The 21,799-nt window shown below is 43.7% G+C and overlaps 1 protein-coding gene across 4 annotated transcripts; it reads left to right on the top strand.

Annotated features, from left to right (window-relative positions):
• The first annotated feature begins 776 nt into the window (after positions 1-776).
• Positions 777-20,493, top strand: LOC307256542 (catenin delta-1-like). Of its 4 annotated transcripts, XM_080035561.1 has the most exons (21): positions 780-933; positions 7,025-7,158; positions 9,693-9,856; positions 12,245-12,319; positions 12,406-12,525; positions 12,683-12,945; positions 13,135-13,416; positions 13,585-13,825; positions 13,952-14,174; positions 14,665-14,860; positions 14,982-15,099; positions 15,222-15,375; positions 15,633-15,650; positions 15,962-16,030; positions 16,530-16,657; positions 16,782-16,932; positions 17,136-17,328; positions 17,424-17,632; positions 17,774-17,815; positions 17,931-17,998; positions 19,530-20,493. In XM_080035561.1, exons 3-21 carry the CDS (start codon positions 9,698-9,700, stop codon positions 19,536-19,538), a joined length of 2,718 nt encoding a protein of 905 aa, XP_079891687.1. In that variant the 5' UTR covers positions 780-933; positions 7,025-7,158; positions 9,693-9,697; the 3' UTR covers positions 19,539-20,493. The 4 variants fall into 4 exon arrangements, with proteins under 4 accessions (XP_079891689.1, XP_079891687.1, XP_079891690.1 ...); XM_080035564.1 differs by lacking the exon at positions 9,693-9,856; XM_080035562.1 differs by lacking the exon at positions 15,633-15,650.
• Positions 20,494-21,799: the final 1,306 nt, after the last annotated feature.

Here is a 21,799-nt window from a genome sequence, read left to right as displayed (position 1 = left end):
CTTTCCACCCCAGCCTACATTAAAGTCATCAGGGTCCTACCTTTTTGCTTTGACTTCAGCAAGGGGTCTCTGAAGTCAGAAATATATTGAAACATTGATGGACTAAGAGTACAATAATTAATGTAAAAGCTCTGGAATTAAAAGTGAACGTAAAGTGTTAGGGGCTCTAAGTTACAAGCATTCAGTGATCCCTAAATAGCAGATAAGTTAAACATGATTCATATCGTTTCTGACAGGGGCTCTTTATCAAGGCAAATGCAGAGGATGTAGGCCTAATGGTGGTTTTATGTGCCAGTAGTTTTTGTCGTGTTGGTGAGGAATGCAGCTGTTTTACTTCCCCAAGAAACGCTGCTTCCTCTCAGGCTATTGTTCTTGGGCAATCAATGAAATTACATCAGTGTGTGTGAGTGTGTGTTTTGTGTGCGTGTGTGTGTGTGAGAGTGTGTGTTTTGTGTGCGTGTGAGGGAGCGACGAACGGAAATACATGGGAGGAGAGAGGAGGCAGTGGGAGGTATCAGCTGTTTTATTCCAGTAGCCCACTGCTACTGAATTTAAATGACCTTACTCCCATTCTATCATCATAGAGTGTGCTCATGTCCTATCAGTCTGTGTTTTTTCTTTTTTTCCTCTTCATTATATCTTGGCAGGAATACAGGGAGTTTCCCATTCCGGCTACCGTCTCCCGACTAACGAGGACAGTGTAGAAACTTGTGACAAACACCTGTGTGAGAAGAGGGAGTGTGCGCGCGCCGTCATTACGGTAAAGCCGCTTGTTGATCCCGCCCTCTTCCAGATAGAAAACTCGTTGATGTCGCTTCGTCTCCAACGAGCTTGACCCAGGAGCCAAGGGAAGGAGGGGGAAAAGAGGGGCGAAAACACATTTAAAAAACGGAATAGTCTGGAAAGGGTTCGGGGCCGTTTTTCCACGAGCAGGTGAGTAATTACATAAATGTTACCAGCGTGGTGATATAGCGTCGTTAGTGCCTCGGTTTTTTTTTGTTTCACAGACAGTGGGTGCACTGCAGCGTTGGCAAGGAGTGGTCACATCATCGACAGATCAGCAACACGACTCCTCAAGGCTAACCCCAGCTAACGTTAAAAGTTAATACCGTGGTTACTCTTATTATTGCTTCAAACGAGTCATTGATAATTATGTCCAAACGCACAGAACGCCGTCTTAAAATTAGCTTGAAACGCCGCTTAGCTGAACCCACGCTAACTTCGGCTCTTGCGGCTAATCTGTGTTTGCTATGCTAGCGCTAGCCTGGTGGCTCTCAGTCGTCGGCTATATGTGGGTTATTGTGATGCTAACGTAGCGAGACAAGCCAAGAAACCAGGTCACGGGAGTGCTGAGCGAGCATTTGTAGCTGTAAGTGGGATTATTTGATCTCCAACGTTGTCATGTTATCCTGGGTGCAGCGTTTGGCAGATTCACCGAGGAGAATCACAACGCTGAAATGTGCGAGTCTTTGTTCGCGAGACTCATTTTACCAACGTGTTATTATCGCAGCCTCTGTTTTTAGCCCATTCGGCCAGCTCTGCTCGCTGCTACTGCACTACATTGCTACATAACCGTTAGCAAATCCATTCATGCCAGTCTGTGTGGTTTTAGCCGAAGCATGGACATGCTAACTGCCTGCTTGCTCCAGATGGTTCAACGAGAGGTCCCACCGCAGCTCAACAAACTGACAGGGCAACGTGACGGGTTTTCTGAAATAGACTGGGTTTGATTGCCTTGTCATTTCCATTTACCGTGCTCTGACCAGACCACACTATTGATCTTTCTACATTCATAAGCGCAAACATTAGTTATGCATCTCCAGATCCTATGAGTAAGCTGCCAAAATACACGTTCGAGTTATATTGGTCGACTTATGTACACTGATGTTATCAGAGTATAGTGAAGCGAATGTGTGGGATGAGAAAAAGCCACATTATCTCTATATATTTATTTTGTACGTGGTTTTTCTCCAACGTGACTTACTACGACTTGTTTTTTGGGCGCCCCCTTAGTAGACCTCTTTTTCAGCTGTCAATCAAATAGAGCTCTTGTCAACCATTAATTCTTTGACTTAAACCTTCTCCAAGCCATGGCATTACCATGCCATGCTTTAAGTTTAAACCACAAGTGTACAAGACCCGTATCTATTGCATCTGTAACTGGGTCAGTGCAACACCATGTTCTGGAGTAACTTTCTGTATTTTGGTTAAATGCATTTAATTCAGAATTCTGTTCTTATGGACCGTGACCTAGTTAGCCCTTCCCGTTGGTTTGAATGTTGATTTTTTTTTTTTTTTTTGCAAGCGGATAGTTTTATCAGTTTAAGCGGATAAGTAGATTTCATCTCCTCGTCGGATATGATTGGTAAGCAGCAGCACAGAAGACTGTACTTTAGAAAGTAACTGGACACCAACTTGTTTGACAAGACACGTAAACGCTTAGCCTGTTTTTGTGTATTTAGGTCTGATTGAATCGTGGGTGAGTGGTGGTCGGCCAGTCGAAGATTGTCACTCAGGCGGGGAGTTTAAGCTCACCGGCATGTGAACCTGTTGGGTTGGTCCTGTTTGAACTTGTTTTGGTGGGAGAACGCCTGGGTGTGGATAACTGTCAGCTTGAGCACAGACGATAAGTAAACTAGCCTTTCTCTTGTAAACATTTAATGCAGGCACATATTGTTGTGTAGGTAAGTGCCTTCCCTATGCGCTTTAGGAGTTTCCTGGTGCAATTCAATACAGTATATGTGTAGTAATCAGTGGGTCAGTGCTGTAGCTGATTGATTGTGCTGCAGGTGTCCCCACTAATAACACCATGTGTGACTGAACACCTATGTATTAGCCTTTTCAAGTCATCTTTGATTGTTGATGTATGTTGATCCCAACGCGGCCTGCAATTGTGTCTGCTGTCTGGAGGTGTGCAGGGTAATCCACAGATGGCCTTACCGTCCCGTGTGTGTGTGTGTGTCTACGTCTGTGCGCGCCTGTTAACGTGTGTATGTGTTAGGAGGTAAGTGGATTAGTAGTTTAAAGCTTCAATCCCATTACATACAAGCCATGCACAGCTTAAACCAGCGTCAGTGGCATCACACTGACTTATCAGCAAAATGCAGTGTGAGTAACCTAGAGATGCCGTGAACAGATGTGCATTTTGACGGTGGGTGTGTTGTTTTTCAGTGGGAGGTTTTACTTTGCTGCCGGTGTGGGCGCTTATGGCAGTTTCATTAAGTCGACAAAGGGCTGTTTTGTTGGTAACATGTGCGTGTGATCGCAGATGTCTTCTGACAGGGTTGAGCGAGTCATGCTGACTGATGGCTGCAGAATCAGATGGAGATGTGTGACTCGTGGTGTGTCAGGGGCCGATCAGATGTTTGAGGAGAATCTGTGTATGTGGGTGTATGACCTTTTTTCTGTGCATACTTCCCCCCCACCCTTTAAACATTTTAAAACAGTGCTTTACTGCAGGACATATGTTTTGCTATTTAGTTGTCTATTTCTTTTTCCTGGAGTATTCCACCTAGTAGGGTTGGGATGTTATACGCTATTTAAAAATGACAACAGTATAGTCTTAATTACGTCATGAAAAAAATCTGCTGTGTAATGTGCACATTTGTAATACATGTCTTAAGAGTGTGTGTCCGTGTGCAGCAGCAGCACCACCACTGCCTGTGTTTGAAGATGATATCAAATTGATGAAAGAACTCATGTAAATGATGGAGGCCTTATTTGTCAAATAACCAGAAAAGAACAAAGCTATTAAGATACTCGTAATAGTTGCATTGCATGTAATTACGTGCATTTATTTTGTTTGTTTGCTTCGTTTGGAACGCATGTTTATTGAGTTGATTATGATTTGAACAAACCAAATATTATTGTAATTTATTATAAGAAGTCACATTAATAATATGTGATGATTCAACAAAGATCGCCTCCGAAAAAGAAAGCGGAACAGAAAACACATGGGGAACAGTATTAGAAAATAAAGGGAAGTGCTTTGTGGTCGTATGATCAACAGATTGACCATGGGGATTTTTCACCACATGAAAAAAATTAAAATAAATCACTGATGGTGGGAGGAAGCCGACGTAGCAGACCGTGGTTTATTAGAGTGTGCATCCTATGGTCACTAATGGCTTTGTGTACAAGCAAGTTGTGTTGAGGCAAATGGTTTTTGGTGAGCTGGACTAGCCGCTACCGCTTCCCTTTTACTCGTCTCTGATGTCGAATCCATAACATCCTGTTTCTCAGGAAGTGGAATAGAGGGGAAAGGGGAGGGGAGTGGCGGTAGGACAGCACTGATTGTTTTCATTGTTTCAACGAAAGTAACCGCTGACTTTCAGGTCTAAACCAATCCGCTGTGAAGATGGGGAGTCATATTGAGGACAGAAGTCATGACTCCCCACTGGATGTATAGAAAAACGCCCATGCACTCGACTCACACTTAAACGTGTCCAATAATATCCCTCTCGCTCTTCCACTATTCCCACACTTGCGTTCACGCTCTCAGTCGCACAAACTTCTTATTGTTCCACCAACCTCCCGGACTGACAGCTGCAAATTCCCTCCCCCTGATTGCGGTTAAAACACAAGGACACACACACACACACACACACACACACACACACACACACACACACACACACACACACACACACACACACACACACACACACACACACACACACACACACACACACACACACACACACACACACACACACACACGCACACACACGCACGCGCGCTTAGAATCACATTCCCAAGTACACTTGCCAAGAAATATCAATCACAGTTTACAATTCATCTTGCGTGAATGACAGTTGTGCTCATTAGCGAAATAAGATAGCGTGTGTGGGGTGTTATTGCTGATTTATTTTCTGCATCTGTAACGAGATGAGGGGTGAAGCAGTGTTTACATGTGACGTATAATTATGGGCAGACGAGTAGTTGGTTTTTCCGCCTGTGTTTGGGTTATTGAGTCTGCTAAACTTGCATTGAAATGCTGTGACAGTATAGTAGACGCATATCTCTAAAAGGTTATAGCCACGGTCATGGTAAGGTCACTACTATACCTTTTGATGGGTGGGTGGGCTGATGTGCTGAATTGGCAGGATACAATGCTAGGAATGCAAGATTAGCTTTTATCTTGTTTTTAGTACTCCATTCAGTATCTCTAACCCCCTCTCAAGCTCTCCCTCCCTTGAAAGACTGCCTGCCTTTTTGCCTTGTTTTATTTGTTTGCAGCGCCTACTCTGCCCATCTCTGTCTGTCTGTATAGTGGATGATATCAGCCCTGTCCTGGCTATGACCATATATAGGCATGTGTGGTACAGGACAGCAGTGTGTGGTTTGCTCAGGTGGGAGTTTATGGCTTTAAGGCCCCCACACCCACTAAGCAAAAGATGATGTGTGTTTGTGACACCATGGCTTCCTGTCAGTCTGCCTTACCCCCCCCCCCCCCCCATTCAAATCCTAGTTTTGGTTTTTAACAAATTCCTTTGTCTTTTGAAATACACACGTCAGCCGCTCCTTGTTTTTCTCTGAAGGCCGTCCCACTTTACTCCCTTTTTTCCCACACTGTGGGCACACCCCAAGCTGGGACTTTCAAAGAAAAAAGTGAAAAAAAAGACCAAACTCGTATCTGTGCGTTAGTCATTATTCATTGGAGAGGAACTGACACGGTCTCTGCAGGTTTTGTAATAGGCCCTGGATAGCAACAGGTGATCTCATCATGTCCGTCTTCCTACTTTTTAAAATTTGTTTGCCCAGTCTGATGCAGGTGAAACTGTGAGTCATTCCTTACCAACAGTGGAACTCATTACATCATTTGCACTTGTTAACAAGTCTACCTGTCGGGCACACAAACACCTGCTGCCTGAACTATAAAGCAGGTCCCTGTTTGATCCCCCCCCAACTTTTTAACAGACTGACACTCAAAGTGTGTCCTTGCATGTTGACTAGACACACAGAGAGACATTGAGAAACTGAAATTTGGTAGCCCCTCCTCCACCTTGTCTAACCGGTCCTGCAGGTGCTTGTGTGTGTGTGTGTGTCAGTCAATGCCTTGGTTTGTTCTTCTTTCAAGCTGGGGCTGATGGGGAGCTGGGCTGGTGTATCGACAGATAAGAGGATCTGAGTCTCCACTTGTTTGGCCCTGGTTTAACAATAATGTGTTTCTCTCGAGCACAGCCAAGATAACAAAGAACCAAGAAGGGGGGGTGAAAGGAAGTTAAGTTGAGAGAACAAGATTATCAGAGAATGACAAAGTTAGGTCAAAGAGTAGATGAAACTGCTTAGAGAGGCCAGGTTAAACTGGAGAAGGACATTTTTCTTTTTACATGCAACAGCCATGAGGAAATTTCAGTTTAGGATTTGTTTAGGAAGCACGTGAAAGAGAGACCGCAGGATGCACTGTGATGAGGTCATCATTGTGTGACTATTAATTTGACAATGGTCAAGTAAACTTCTATATAGTACCGTTCATAAACACAGGATGTTCCGGTTTGCCTGCCGTCAAACATTTTGTAAGTTCCAGGGAAAAATCAAACCAATGCATTAATAATAACCATATAAAGAAATAGCTATGTTTTCCCTGACGGTCTTGTTTGCTGTTACAGGTCATTTATAATCATCAGAGGATAAATGAGACCGTCATAAAGATTTAAGCGTCCCTCGTAGGAGGTTTAGTAAGAGAAGGATGTTGTTACCATGATCTCTAGAGCCCTCTTTCTCTTTCTGCTGACAGTGGATGTTCTATAGTCCAGAAGCTGCCCTCATCTAGCTGCCGTACGCAGGCCAAGTGTTGAGTAAATACAGGGTGTGTCTCCGGGCTGTAGAGCTACTGAATGTCTCTGTCTCCTGCTGTCTTCTTTCTGCACACAGAGTAAACACAGCCCCGTTGACACGCTTGTACGGTATTCTCACTACGTTGCTGGTTTTCAAGCAAAGGTGCTTTCATTCTTTACTAAAACCTTTTTCCCTCCTTTTTTATTGTCCTCCCTCCCCTCCCCACCTCTCCGTTTGCCTGCAGTCCATTCCTCCGTAACTATTTCTGGGCCTGGTGGTTCGGTGACCTTCTTCTACCCATGAGCAACTAGGGCTCAACCTCTGACCTTGGCGTGATCTCTCCCCTCTGCTACCTAACCACGCCCACAGGTGAAGAAGGTGTGTATTGCTGATTTTCTCTGATGTGCGTGTGTGTGTGTGATCTGCTTTTGAGTTGTGTGTCTTGGAATTAAGCCTCCTCCAAAAAAGTATAAAGGGCGTTCCTCGTTGAAATTCGGCCTTGTCCTCTTTGTTTGACAGCTTTTGCTATCACAATAAATGACTGCTGATGCTCGGGTTGTATAGCCACAAAAAGGACGAGGATACACCAGGATGTTGGTATTTAAAATGGGTGGTTTAATTTTCAGTTCAGGGTGTAAAATCAACTTAAAGCAGAAGTAAGCGATGTATTCATGTCACTATACGTGTTGCATGGCTCTATATTCACACAGAAATCACTTATACAGTGGGCTCGGTTCATAACAAAGGTCTCTGTCGTTAGCAGTGGAGAAACTTTTCTGATATCGCACAACCCTTTCGACCAATCGGGAGAGAGAAATAGGCAGCAGGTCTCCTCGTGTGAACACACCTAGAGCTGAATGTTTAAAGATCTCCTATTATACTACTTTTCTGGTCTTAATTTCTTGTTAAAAACTGCTATAGAGCAACCTGACACGAATCACATCACAAAAAACCATGTAGATTTTTTGGAAACTCTTCCTCTCATCTGAGCGAGCACAGCAGTCTCTCTCTACACTCGGCTTTGTGCTTCTCCGCCGCCCCCCCCCCCCCCCCTCCCCTCCTTGTGATTGGTTACCATCCTTCCGCAACATTTTCAGCAGCGCGTGGGCAGATTTGAGAGCAGGAAGGTGGGGGCATGGCTGGAGCTTGCCTGAGCAGCATTACCATACATGGAAACAGCCGCTTTTCGTGACGACAAGAATTTCAGGAAATTCTGAACTGATTTGAACACGTGATTTCTCGACCGGCTGCCCTTGTGTTTAGTGCTCTGCACAGCCACCCCAGACGGTCAGCAGGGAATACGTCTAAATGCATGTACGTCATTATTTGATACGCTAGTATGGTTAAACATGACTATAAATCATTATAACAACGTTTATAGGTCATAAAAGTCAAAAAGTACAATAGGTCCTCTTTAACTGGCTCCAATGGTGGGGACTAGGGAGGATAACTCCTGTCACTGACAGGAAGTCGGCTAAATGGATTCAACCACTTCTGCTTGAAATATTTTCCCAAATATTTTTGTAAATCACATTTCTGGATGTAGCTCCAAATTTGAACTGATACCTTAAATAAACGCAGACATGCTAGTGAGACACCATACATACAGAGGATGGTGATATTAACTAATGTAATATGGTAACTATCTCCACATTATCATGGAGTACTCCAATATATATCAATCAATCATCTAGGTTTTAGAGAGTCTCTTATCACTACCCTCCTCCTCCTCCTGTAGAGTTCCTCGTATTTGTCCTGCAGTCAGACCAGAACCTTCACAGCATGTGAATTATGCTTTTAATGGCACTAATTAGTTTGCTATTCTGTTGTATTATGTTTGACATTGCGTCAACAAGGAATGGGGTGTTGCTTCAAAGTTGGACAGCAATGCGATCTAACACACTTTTTGGGATCTAGATTGTATCAGTGCTGGTGTGGTTGGGTATTGCTTAAAGAGATTCTATTATACTACTTTTCTGGTCTTAATTTCTTGTTAAAAACTGCTATAGAGCAACCTGACACGAATCACATCACAAAAAACTATGTAGATTTTCGGGACACTCTTCTCTTACCCTAGCGAGCACAGCAGTCTCTCTCTACACACTGCTTTGAGCTTCTCCGCCCCTCCCCCCCCTGCTGCAAACCCCACTCCGTTGTGATTGGTTACCTTCCTTCCAGCAGCGGGAAATTTTCAGGAAGGTGGGGGCATGCAGCCGGAGCTTGCCTGAGCAGCATTACCATACATGGAAACATGACAGAAACTACACGAGCGTGACAGAAACTACCCGGAAATTTGAACAAGTTCGGCTCGACCGGCTGCCATAGTTTTTAGTGCTCTGCACAGCCACCCCAGACGGTCAGCAGGGAATACGTCGAAATGCATGTACGTCATTATTTGATACGCTAGTATGGTTAAACATGACTATAAATCATTATAACAACGTTTATAGGTCATAAAAGTCGAAAAGTATCATAGGTCCTCTTTAAGGCATTGTGACATTTGAGCAAGTCGCCCGCATTCAAATGTTCTGTACGGGAAAAAACTTGAATGAGTGAGTAATTTCCCCTATAACAGGCTTTTGGAGGAATAGACGTTGCACACAAAAACCAAGTCTAATTGGGCAAGTTTCTTTGTCAGAGTTGTTCAGCCGTGAACACGTTGCAACAGTGGTGAGTGGGCCAAAAGAGAAGTACACTGTTGTGCAACCCCTATAAGGTGAAATACCCCTTCAGCCCAACACAATCATGCATCCATCAGATCTCTCTATACTTTGTGTGGAGAGGTGTGTCTGTGTTTATTATGAAACACCCTCTCCCTGTGCTGTAGTGTGTAAGACGATGAGGCTGTATGGATGTGTGTGTGTAACACCCCCCACCCTCCCTCCCTCTTTCCCCCCCTGGGGGCTGTGTAGTGTGTATGGAGCAGTGTGAGAGTGCAGCGGCTCTGCTGGAGTCGGTCAGGGAGCAGGAGGTGCAGTTTGAACAGCTGACCCGGGCGCTGGAGGAGGAGAGGAGGAGGGTGGGCCTCCCCGCCACCAGCCCCTCTGCCCTGGGTCGCCCCCTCCCTCACACACAGGTAACACTCCCCAACCAAGCTCAACATCCCCATCCAATCAGTGTCTCATGTAGCATCTAAAGGCCCCCCCCCCCCCATATTTCACCTAACAACCAAATCCGTGGATCATCTCCCACCATCCATCTATCGTTCATCCCTTCTCTGCCTCCACCCCAGCCTCCTGTCCACTAGCGCTCTGCGAGTTTTTGTCCTTGACTGTTTGTGTTGCATTGACGATCAAATGTCTTTCTTCGCCGGCCCTGTAAGTCCACCTGTCTTTCAGCCCTCCTCTGCAAACATATTGGTTCCTGCCTGCACATATTTCCAATACTTAAACATGCTGTAGATGGTCATCATAGCACACTTTCAGCATGCCGCCAGTGTCACTCACCGGATACACACTTGACACTCGCATACATACACCTTTCGTCGCCGCCCCTGCTGTGGAATGTCAGTTATTTTCCTCTCTGTTCCAGCGTGTCGAGTTATCGAATAAGGTCATCTGTCGTGCATGTGTCGCATAGTTTTGCATCCAGTGTGCCTTTATCCTCATTGTGAAGGATTTTGCTTCTTTTTTCATTTAGATAATTCAATAATAACCAAGCACTCTAATCAATCGCTTGCGTTCTCCCTGCTATATACTTAATATTCTTTTGCATGCAATCACTTTGTATTTTAAAAATCGTCAACATTGCATGCTCATATGTGATTAAAATCGGGCTTCTGTTTGTGCTACATTATGTCAGTCTTATAGCTAAGCCTATAAATTAGGGTTGGACAATACACACCAACAGGATACGTGAATGTGTTAACCATCAGATGCCCAAGTTGACGCCATCAAAAACATTGTTTTGTCTGGCTAACAGTACAAACCCAAGATAATACAATTTCCACCATAGAGGACTAAGATAACCTATAAACATTCACATTTGAGCTGGGAAACTGTTGGCACATTTGCATAAACAAAATGACTTGATTATCAAAATAGATACTGAAGCTTAAAAGCTCTAATATCAATGTCATAGCTGTAACTTTAATATTTTTGTTTTTATTTGACCATTTTCGGCCATCCCATTGTAATTGAGCAGGATCCCTGCATGACAAATACAAAGAAAAACATGTTATTTGCATGTGATAAAGGTCCCCAATCTGGCATTACATTTGCTAGTAGACACGCATTACCACCTGGTGCTTCTATCTGTTAACAGCTTATTGGTTGATGCTGAAATTCATTATAATATTATCATGCAAACTTTAAAGTTGAAGATCAGGTTTCTTGTCCTCAAAGTGTCGAGAGTTCCCCCATGCTGTTTTGTTTACAGCAAATTCTTCTGGTTAGACAAGGTCCTCACTGTAGCCTTCTTGTCTGGGTTGATTGTCTTTGCCACAACACACTTCACTGTCAGGCAGTGGTAAACGTAGGAGCCTGTAGGCCTGGAAGAGCAATTAATGGGGAGCCATTATAATTTTGCTATCAGGAGTAACACTAAAGGTCAGGCTGTGCAGTATTCAGGGCTTGACATATTTACTTTTTTCAGCACTTGCACACTGACATTCAATAATTCTAATGAGTTCTCAAACATTTTGGGCCTCCTGACATAGATTAGATTAAATGTTGTGTCTCCTTGAATCCTTGGGCCTGATTTTGACTATTGTGATGCAGCTGAAGGACAGAGACTTAAGAAAATAGGATTCTGTGTTTTTGGTTTCAATTCTAAAAATATTGAAGACTGTAAAGATACTTGTGCTTTTCCCAGCCTTTACAGTTGTTACTTAAATATGAGCTTGTATTATAGGAAGGACCAGCTTTAGAGGAAGTGTTTCCTTCTTGTAAAAGTCAAATCTGCACTTCCAGTTGCTTTTTAATAACAGCCCTGCCTCCTTGTGGACATGATATAAAGTGCAGTATGACATACTTCTGCACAGTAAGAGTAAAGTGGGAGTCAGTGATTGATAAGGTTCATTAAATGGTGTTCTGCCGTATTAGCCAACTATCACAGCAACTGATAGTAACTCATGGTGGTGGAACCGTTGCTGAGAAACATTGCCAAATCATGTGGGTTTGACTAGTGATTCAGCTTTGAGCTATTGCTCATAACTGAGCCATTTCTAATCATTCAAAAAGGTTAGTTTGATTTACGGTTATTTAGGAAGTGTCCAAGTGTCATACAGTGTGACAGTCATTTATTATGTAACAGAAATAAGCAGGAGGAAATGGGGTGTTGGATGAGTGGCCTTACTGCAACAGTCCTCCCTAATATCTGGCAGTGATACACAGACCATAAACATGCAGGGACGGTTTGGTCAGCACTGAATGTGCTTCAGCAGCAAAAAAAAAAAAGAAGAAAAGTAGACTTCACTGGCTACTGGGAAGCATGTCTTTAATCCAACTTCAATGTGTTGTTTCAGCTTCATAACGGGCGTTTAGGGGATGCAGACATAGAGCGGCTGAAACTGACTGACGCATACATAAACGGCACACAGGTATGTATTTGTGTCAAGTGAATTAATTTGTATTTATAAGTGCCAGTGTTTTAGAAATATAAATGTCTGTTGTTTCTCTGCTACAGTACAGAATGGTGGACCCTGCACACGGCGCTCTAGATGAGAGCTACACACCAGAGGACGACTCCCAGGAAGTACACTCTGTCTTTTCTGACGAGGGAAACGCACGACGGCCAAACAATGGCGTAAGTTAAATGACATGTGTGCCATGATATCATCAGAATTTATATTATTGATATGGAAGCGTACTTTTAAGCTGCACATTCAATAATCTCACACCACCTGATTATCCTTAACCATGAACATATTTAAAGACATCACTCTTCTTTCGCTCTCCCTCAGATGAAGAAACCAATGTCGCGCACAGTCCTGCCCTCCGACTCGATGTCCATCGACGGGGGCTTGTCAGTGTCTGGTATGGGCGGCTACAGTGCCACACTGGATCGTCCTTACAGGCAGGCTGGACCAGCAGACTACCCCACGGCCACAGTGCCCAGAAACTACCACTATGCCCCTTCAGGGGGTTACGATGACTATCGGCAAGGCCCACCATCAGAGGCATACACCAGTCTGAGCCGGGGCTCACACATGGACGACCGCTATAGGTACAAGACGCCTGCATTGAGGAGTGACATGAATGTTTTTGGAGTGATTCATTTAATTTACATTCTGAATCAAGTGTTTTACTTTAATTTCTTCTTTATATTTTGTCACTTTATGGACAAAGTTAACACTATGAAAACCACTTAATGTTATCATCTCTGTTCCCTTTTGTGATTGCCTTCCTTCTCTAGGCCAGTGGATGGCTACAGGACCCTGGACTCTGGCTACAGAGCCCCCAGCCGTCAGCAGCTAGACCCGTATGCAGCCCAGCCTCAGGTCAGCCGGGGCATGAGGGCCCTGGGCTCAGCCCTGGAGATGCGTTATGGACATGGACACTATGGTCTGGAGGATGACCAGCGCAGTGTGGGATATGATGAATACAGCATGGGGCCTCCACCCATTCACCCTGGAGGCTATGGCACCATGCCACGCCTAGGGCCTGGCCCCGGGGGCATGGATAGACGAAGACTCAGGTATAACACAAACCCATTGCTTTGACACTTTATCACACTTGGTATTTCAATCGGACCATGTATGCTAGTAACATACCTGACCGAGGTTCTCCGCTAGGGTAATGTGAAGCATTGAATCACCTTTCCTTAGACGCACCAAACTAATGTGTTTCTGTCTTGGACATGCAGGAGCTGTGAGGATACTTTGGATGGTGACATGGTAGGGGTTGACCCTTATGCCTGGGGCGTCCCCATGCCGATGGAGAGGGGGAGCATGGCTTCACTAGACAGCACACTGAGGAAGGCTCCTCCAGGTTCATGGAGACAGCCGGAGCTGCCTGAGGTCATCGCCATGTTGAACTACCGTCTGGACCCTGTCAAGACCAACGCTGCCGCATTCCTCCAGCATCTCACATTCAGAAACGACAAGGTGAAACACTGGGCACATTCAAATGAAGAATAAAAGTATTCAACAAATATTAATTTCGTTTTGTATTTTGACTTGTCAGCAAATCCTTGATATGAGTTTAATTATTTTGCATGTTTGTGTGTCTAGGTTAAGTCAGAGGTGCGTCGCCTAAAGGGCATCCCAGCCTTGGTGTCATTGCTGGACCATCCCAGCAAAGACGTGCACCACTCGGCCTGTGGAGCACTAAAGAACATTTCATACGGGAAAGACCACGACAACAAGATTGCCATCAAGAACTGTGATGGCGTACCTGCTCTGGTTAGGTTACTGAGGAAAACCCACGACCAGGACCTCACCGACACCATCACAGGTATCAACATCATCATACTTGTGTTGATCATTTCTGTTCCATCAAAGTTGTAGCCCCCTTTTTCACTTTTCACTTTAGCATCAAACATAACAAAAGGATCAAATAAAACCTATGGCATTAAACACTGTTTTTTTTCTGTGTGGTATTGTACTCAAAGATTAAACAGACCAGAATAAGAACACTACGAGCTCATTTTAATAATTTTTGGCACCAAACAAAGACCGCTAATCCTATTCTGGGTTACAGGCTTCAGGGAAAGTTGTAAAATGGACTTAGTTGATTTGACCAATTATACAAACTTTACATTTGTTACTTAAAGTAAATTTACCCACTTCTCTTATTTCCATATCCTCTTATAAAACCAAAGCACTCTTTCACAGATATGTGAGCTGTAGTGGGATTCATTCATTGGTTCATATACTATTATTTTAAGAGCCAATTTGTCTCTTTTATTGCGGTGATAGTAACAGTATGTCTGATATTGTCCCAGGCACCGTGTGGAACCTCTCATCCCACGACTCTGTCAAGATGGAGATTGTTGACCACGCCCTGCACGCCCTATCAGACGAGGTGGTAGTTCCTCACTCCGGCTGGGAGCGAGGGAGCAGCAACGGAGGGGAGGAAAGCTGCAAACCACGCCATCTGGAGTGGGAGACCGCTTTGACCAACACTGCTGGCTGCCTTAGGTAGGCGACAGGCCGACGGATGGAAATCACAGAAAGTTGGAGGAGGAGAAAAAAGAAGACTTATTTTGAGAAGGGAAACGTGCAATTATGTACTCAAATTCCCTCTCTCTCTCTCCAACAGGAATGTGAGTTCAGAACGCAGCGAGGCCCGGCGAAAGCTGAGAGAATGCACCGGATTGGTGGATTCGCTCATGTACATTGTCCAATCGCAGATCAACCGCAAAGATGTGGATAATAAGGTGCCTGTTCACTGAAGTCAAATGGCAGATTTCATCTTGGTTTCCATAAATCAAATTTAAAAAGCATGTTTCTACCCCTGTCTCCATCTTTAAGCATATCGTGCCCCTTTCTCTCCCTGCAGTTGGTGGAGAACTGCGTCTGCCTTCTGAGGAATCTGTCCTATCAGGTTCATCGTGAAGTCCCCGGCTGTGACCGATATTCAGAGACCGCGCCCGTCAACCAGGGGCCGGCCCCCGCTAACAAAGGTGGCTGCTTTGGCTCCCGAAAGGGCAAAGGTCAGTGTGAGACAGCTGCTACTGCTTAGAGTTACACTGTGTCTACCAGATATGTTGTTGAGAGATGGTTAGCCGCCGGCTGGTTTTGAGCTTATTGGTGGCGGAGGCACCTGTCGCTGTTTTTCACACTCTACCACCGTTTTCTTTATTTTCCCCTTAACTCTCTCTCTTTCTCATCCCTCCTTCCTCTCGCCTTCTACCCTCCCCCCCCATCTTTCTCCCACCCCACCTTTTTTCTCTCTTTGCTGTGTTTTTAGATGAGTGGTTTTCCAAAGGTAAGTTTGTTATTCTCCTCAAACTATTGCCCACTCTGTCATCCCTCATTTCCTTATGGCAGAATATTACTTCACTAGAGAAATAAGTGTTGAATTCACATCCAGTTCATCGGCATGATCACCTGATGTCACGCACACGGCATGGCATGTTCACAGTGCTTGTTCCCCTTTGGTCACATTGGTTGCATGGTTGCATTTCACACGGATATGTAAAGGACGGAGGATGACTAACAGCTCGTCTCGACCAAACCCACGTCATTTCTGTTATTTCTTCAGTGCAATCTTTCATCTTCTTTTTCCTTTTTATTCAGGAAAGAAAGATGGAGATGATGGGAGTGGAGACCAGGTTGACATTCCAAAGAGGACAACACCTGCCAAAGGTGTGTCTGATTTTCATTCAAACATTAATAATAGATCAGTATGTATATGTAGTATAGGCTGAAGTACGAATCCCCTAATATCACATTTAGCACCCTCAAGCTTTATTTGCCAATGCTAAACACCTAACAAGCTTTAGTCGTGGACTTGAGAACCCTTTTCGCCTGATATCTGCATTCCTTTCTTGGAAACCCAGCTGGAAATATTAATACTAGATCTCGATAATTTGTCCCCACATTTCACACTCAAAACATGGTTCTATTCCAAACTAATGGGCCCACTGTAATAACTAGCTTTTGAGATGGTCTCCAAAATAAGGATTGAACTTGTAGACTAGTGGACTAATGCTCCTGTTTAGTCACACAGTTCAGGTTTAGTTAGCACATATTAAAAATACCTGCCACAGTGAAGTCAATTTTTTGCATGGGCTTTATCTGTGTCTGGCACAAATGTTGAAGTTTGTGAAACTAACGTCCCTCTTTTTCTATTTCTCTCCTTCAGGTTACGAGCTGCTGTACCAACCAGAGGTGGTGCGTGTTTACACGTCGCTGCTCAGAGAGAGCAAGAACCCATCGGTGCTAGAAGCAGCCGCTGGTGCCATCCAGAACCTGAGTGCCGGCCGATGGACTGTTAGTACCACTTAACAAACCGGAGTCTTCACAATAATGTCTGTCTTAGGAGGTTACTGGCATGAATCTGTCTTCAATGTGAACCGAAATTCATGATTCTCTCTTCAAATGCCTTGTTGTTTAGTTTGGTCGGTATATCCGGGCCACTGTACGTCTGGAGAAGGGTCTTCCCATGATGGCAGAGCTCCTGGCTCACAGCAATGACCGCGTGGTTCGCGCAATGTCCGGAGCCTTGAGGAACCTCGCCATCGACAACCGTAACTGCGAACTGCTCGGTAAATAAGTTTGACTGTGTATCCAAATTAGCCACAAAATACTCAACCATTCTCAAAGAATCTAACGTATCCTTCACGTTTGCGGGATGTTATTTTCAGTGTGTGTGTGGGGGGTGGGGGGGGGGGTTTGGACCTGGAGTTCAGATGTTGGAATGTATCAATCTAAATCTTATTTATTTTTTCCCTTACTGTTTCTCCTGCAGGTTTGCATGCAGTGCCTCATCTGGTGGCCAACCTGCCTGGAGGCCAGAGTCAGTCTGGGCACACTCTTTCAGAGGAAACAGTGGTGTCTGTACTAAGCACGCTGGCTGAGGTGCTAGGCAACAGTCTGGAGGCTGCAAAGACTCTCAGAGCCTCGCAGGGCATTGAGCGGCTGGTGCTTATCAACAAGGATGGGTAAGTTGTTTCTGTGACGTGAGATGTGCAAAAAAAAAATATTGTTTCAGTCTTTTGGGCGTATCTGTGTGAACATAACTCTTTGTCTCTTACAGCAAGCGCTCAGAACGCGAGGTGCGGGGGGCCGGCCAGGTGCTGCAGCTCGTCTGGGCCCACAAAGAACTGCGCCGGCCTCTTGAAAAGGACGGCTGGAAGAAGACAGACTTCATGGTCAACCTCAACCCAACCACCACCACCACCAACGGCTCCAGCACCCGAGCTAACGGCACCTACGGAGACACCACCACGCCACTGCTGGACAGAGGTCGGTGTGAAAAAAAAAATAAAATTGTTACAAGATTCAAACCCTACATTTGATTAATGTTGACTATATCAGTAGCTGTTAATTGTGCATTTCAACTTTCTCATTTAGTTAACTTTTGACTCTTGTTTTGAATCGTCTCAGGGGAGAAGAGGGACATGATTCCACTAAATGACCTCGGCCCTGGTGAGTACATTTATCACCTCCTGCCTTTTTTTCTTCAGAACAATTTTATAGAAAAGCTGTTTATCAGGTTGAGCTGTTTTTCTATCTTATTCTTGTCCCTTCTTTTCCTCTCCAGAGGGCTACTCTACACTGGACCAGAGGGAGAGGAGACACACTCTGGAGGAATCCACAGACACTTTACCGGTACTTCAGATCATGTCCCAGCACATTCTCCTGTTGCATTGTTCACTTAACTACACTAACCTTTAATCTCCTGCACCACTCTTAAGTACTGCCTGACTTTAACCTTTTCCTTTTGGCAGCCTTCAAAACTTCACTATGACTGACATCTTTCCTTTCTCACACTCACCCCTTCCTTCTGCTTCTCTCTCTCTTTCTCTGGTTGTCTCTCAGCGAGGGTTGTATGGGGGCAGAAAGGGCTCCTTACCCCTGTTGGACTCCTACGATGGTTAGCCCTCCTCCCTCCCCTCTACCCCCCTCTGCATGTAACAGCATGGTATGTCCAACTGACCACTCGTCCTGCATGGACTCAAAGAGCTCCTTGGTCTCTTTATAACTTCAAAACCCTCAGTGAAACCTGCTCTCTGTGTATGACAGTGTACTGAAACACTGGTTGTGATCTTATGTATTGATATCGAACTAATATGATTCCCTGATGTGATGTGTACATGCTGGTATAGTACGTTGCAAAGCTCTGCCTTGTGAGCCACGCAACCTGTCAGTGTAGGGATTAACTCAAGGCTCAAAATTAATTAGTAATTACTGTGGAATAGTGTTGCCATAACTCCAGAACTTTGACACCAATGCTATTTTAAATATAACAAATAGTATAACCACTACAACACAATGTCAAAGAATACAATGTTTGGTCTACGTCCTCATAAACTAGACTTGTGTATGAGCGGCTGCAACCTAAGCACTGAGGTGATGTTTTTACCATGTGAAATATTTGCCCCTGCTGAATCTTAATTCCTGCACTAATGTCCAAGATAATAGGACCCTCCTGCAGCCCTCTCTTTAGTTTGCTGTTGCCAGCAGGAGCTAGGAGTTGAGTTTCTGTGCACTCTTGTGGCTCCACATGGTATAACAACAACACAAGGGCCAGATATTTATAGATTTAATGCATTTGATTTGATTTGTTTTGTGAACTGGAACATATTGCCTGCTACTGAGCAACTTCATATCAGTTTTCTCTGAGCTATTCCAATTAACTTTCCAATAACATAATAACTTTTGGCCAATCATGTAATATATTTTTGGAAAAGTTATTACGTAACTGGTTGGTTACATTAAACTCTGAAAATGTATTGCGTTATTAGCAGTCATTGCATTTTTGCGGGTATTACATAATTGACTGCAACTTCCAGATAAAAACAAGCATACTAGCTGAACAAAGATGGGTAAACATAGAACTATAATGTTATACAAGTATTGAAACCAATGTGTGTGTAAATTAAAAGTGAAAATGATCAATAACATGATAATAATGTCTGTAGATTTACGACAAATATTAGATTCTGACTTATTTGTTATTTATGTATTATTGAACATCTGTTTATTGGCACAGCAATACTGCGCAGTGTGCCATACTTATAGCACAGTGAGTCTTTGTGTTGCCGTCATGTGTAGTGTGTAAATTACCCTTATGTACTTGTTTGCGCTTACATTCTGGCTCTGTTTTTAATCAACATATATTATTTCTCTGTTCCTCCAGAAAAACTGATAGTGTGCATCAGCCAGACTGGGCCGTCCCTGCCCTACCACTGCTACTGAGGAGAAGATCCAGATGCACAGACTCTCTCCCCCTCTCGTCTCCTCTTATTATTTCTCTCTATCTTTATCTCTATCTCTATCACCACATGGATGGGATTAGAAGATGATGAGGTTGACATCCAAAGAAAGTGGCTGTTGCAGGCTTTCATGCAACACACGCACACACGCACACACACACACACACACACATACATACAGACACAGATGTTTTTACAAATTCATTAAACTGTAGCAACAGAAATATATTCATTTTTTTAAATTATAACTCTTCTGTAAAGGCAATCACCTTTTGTTGACAATCATTTAATTCTGGTGCTGTCATCTTGCTTGTTTTAATTTTTGTTCTTGCTATTGTCAAAGTTTTGCTAAATTCGTTTTTTCCATGGTCGACATGTTGCTGCCAACAACCGTAATGTAATGATGCATTTGTACGTAGGCTTCTATGTAGGTTATATACTGTATATAAAAAGAAAATGGGATGACTGCATTTAGTTTTGGCTCATTAATTTAAATCGTCCCTTTTACTGGGATCGTTGGGAGGTTGGGGACAGACCGACAGGCCGCCCTGTAGATTGAGAATGTTGTTTATATAGGAGTTTATTTTCCTGTCTAGAGTTATTTTCTCTTGGTTGGGATGAGCAAAGGTTAAGGCAAGAAAGGGCAGATGTGTGTGTGTGTATATATGTCATACAGTAAACCTGTGGCCGTGCACGTGTGTGTGGAAAATGAATATGGACCTTGGAGTGAGTGTTTCTGTGTGAGTGAGTTTGCACGGGCCAGGCCCATAAGACCACCAGTTGATTATTTCATGCGTTCATGTTGTCTGTTTTTACCTTGTGCTCCTTTGACACTGCATCGTTTTTTGTACTAACTGTCTCTTTTTTTTTTAGTTTGATACCATTTTATCTTAACATTACGTTCTTTTTCCTCATTCCCCTGGTTAAAAAAAACAACTATTTCAGCTGCTGCATTTTGACTTTTTATTATTTTCATTAAGCCGACCAGACCAGTGCGACACATTTAACTTTGTCCTGACCTGAGAAGCTGGGAACATAACACTACTAAACCACTAAAACCTTTTTACATTCTGCTTCAGAAATCTGGCTTTATTGTAACAGTTACACACTATAGACACAATGTACTTTAAACAAATCTTTACTTCAGGTGTGACTCTCTTAAATTACTACTTTGTTGATGTTGGCATTCGTGAAGTATTACTCTTTAATGTGGTAGGCTTCTTCACTCAGAGGAAACTCAATGTTTTAATAGACCGACCGGGGAGAAATACCGATACTGTTTAATTTAATTTGGGAGGTGGATTAAAAGCACATTCTGGTCTATGATCCATTTTCCCTTTTTGTTCCAATTTTTTTCACTTTGTCTATTTTTCGTTGTATTTTTTATTTTCGGGGATTTGTTTGTGTGGGTGAGAGCATTTATGCAATCTGTTCAACTTTTTTTTTTAGTCCCAGTTTTACTTCTGAGTGGTTTTAAAGGCAAAAGAGACCAATCATCTTTGTGTTTTGCTCTTGTTTTTTTACTCTCCACACACAAGGTATCTTTGTAATGTTGCCTATCCATGTAAAATTATGATGTACCATTCATACCTGCCTTGGCTCTGAGAAGTTGCTTTTTTCAGTGAAGTATGTAACTGGTAATACTGTTTTTTTATAAATAAAGATCTTTTCTTAGACAAGTTTTTGGCACTGTGATTGATGTGGCTGTGAGGTGAGGAAGGACCGCCATATCGTGTGGATTAACACGTCTAATTAAAGAGAGGCTCTCCACCAGTTCTGGGTCATTTAATCCCCTGGCTCTTAAGTCAAATGGCAACTGATCAAACTTGACGCTGTCAGGTATTCACTCTATAACAGAGTGCTGTGCTCCGATAAGCTTGTTTTCATAGATGCTCCGACTATCCAGTCAGTTTTTTGCTGTCTCTGGTTACACATGCTGACGGGGAATAGCTGTCCCCTGTGTGTGTGCGTTTGTGTGTGTTTGTCAGCCTCTTCAAGGGTAGAAGGAACAAGCAGGGGTTGAATGGGGAATTTAAAGTGCCTTTAGCATTTCCAGTTTGCCACACATCTGAAATGCATCCCTCGCAGATTGAGAAACAGCTGCTGGATCACGAGGGCTTTAAGTGCATGTCGGTGTGAACATTAGATATTAGTCAGGCATGTGTGAACCTATGACCTATACAGTCACACCATT

The sequence above is a fragment of the Ammodytes marinus genome, assembly GCF_949987685.1.
Source record: "Ammodytes marinus genome assembly, chromosome: 10".
NCBI classification, from domain to species: domain Eukaryota; kingdom Metazoa; phylum Chordata; class Actinopteri; order Uranoscopiformes; family Ammodytidae; genus Ammodytes; species Ammodytes marinus.
The sequence above is the reverse complement of the archived record's forward strand: the minus strand, read 5'-3'. Positions and strand labels throughout refer to the sequence as shown.

Excerpts from the sequence above, each read along its gene's own strand:
- LOC307256542 (XM_080035561.1), top strand. The coding sequence starts at position 9,698 with ATGGAGCAGTGTGAGAGTGCAGCGGCTCTGCTGGAGTCGGTCAGGGAG. Across the intron at positions 15,100-15,221 it reads GCAAAGATGTGGATAATAAG|TTGGTGGAGAACTGCGTCTG; the intron begins GTGCCTGTTCAC and ends CTCTCCCTGCAG. Across the intron at positions 16,933-17,135 it reads CCGTAACTGCGAACTGCTCG|GTTTGCATGCAGTGCCTCAT; the intron begins GTAAATAAGTTT and ends TTTCTCCTGCAG.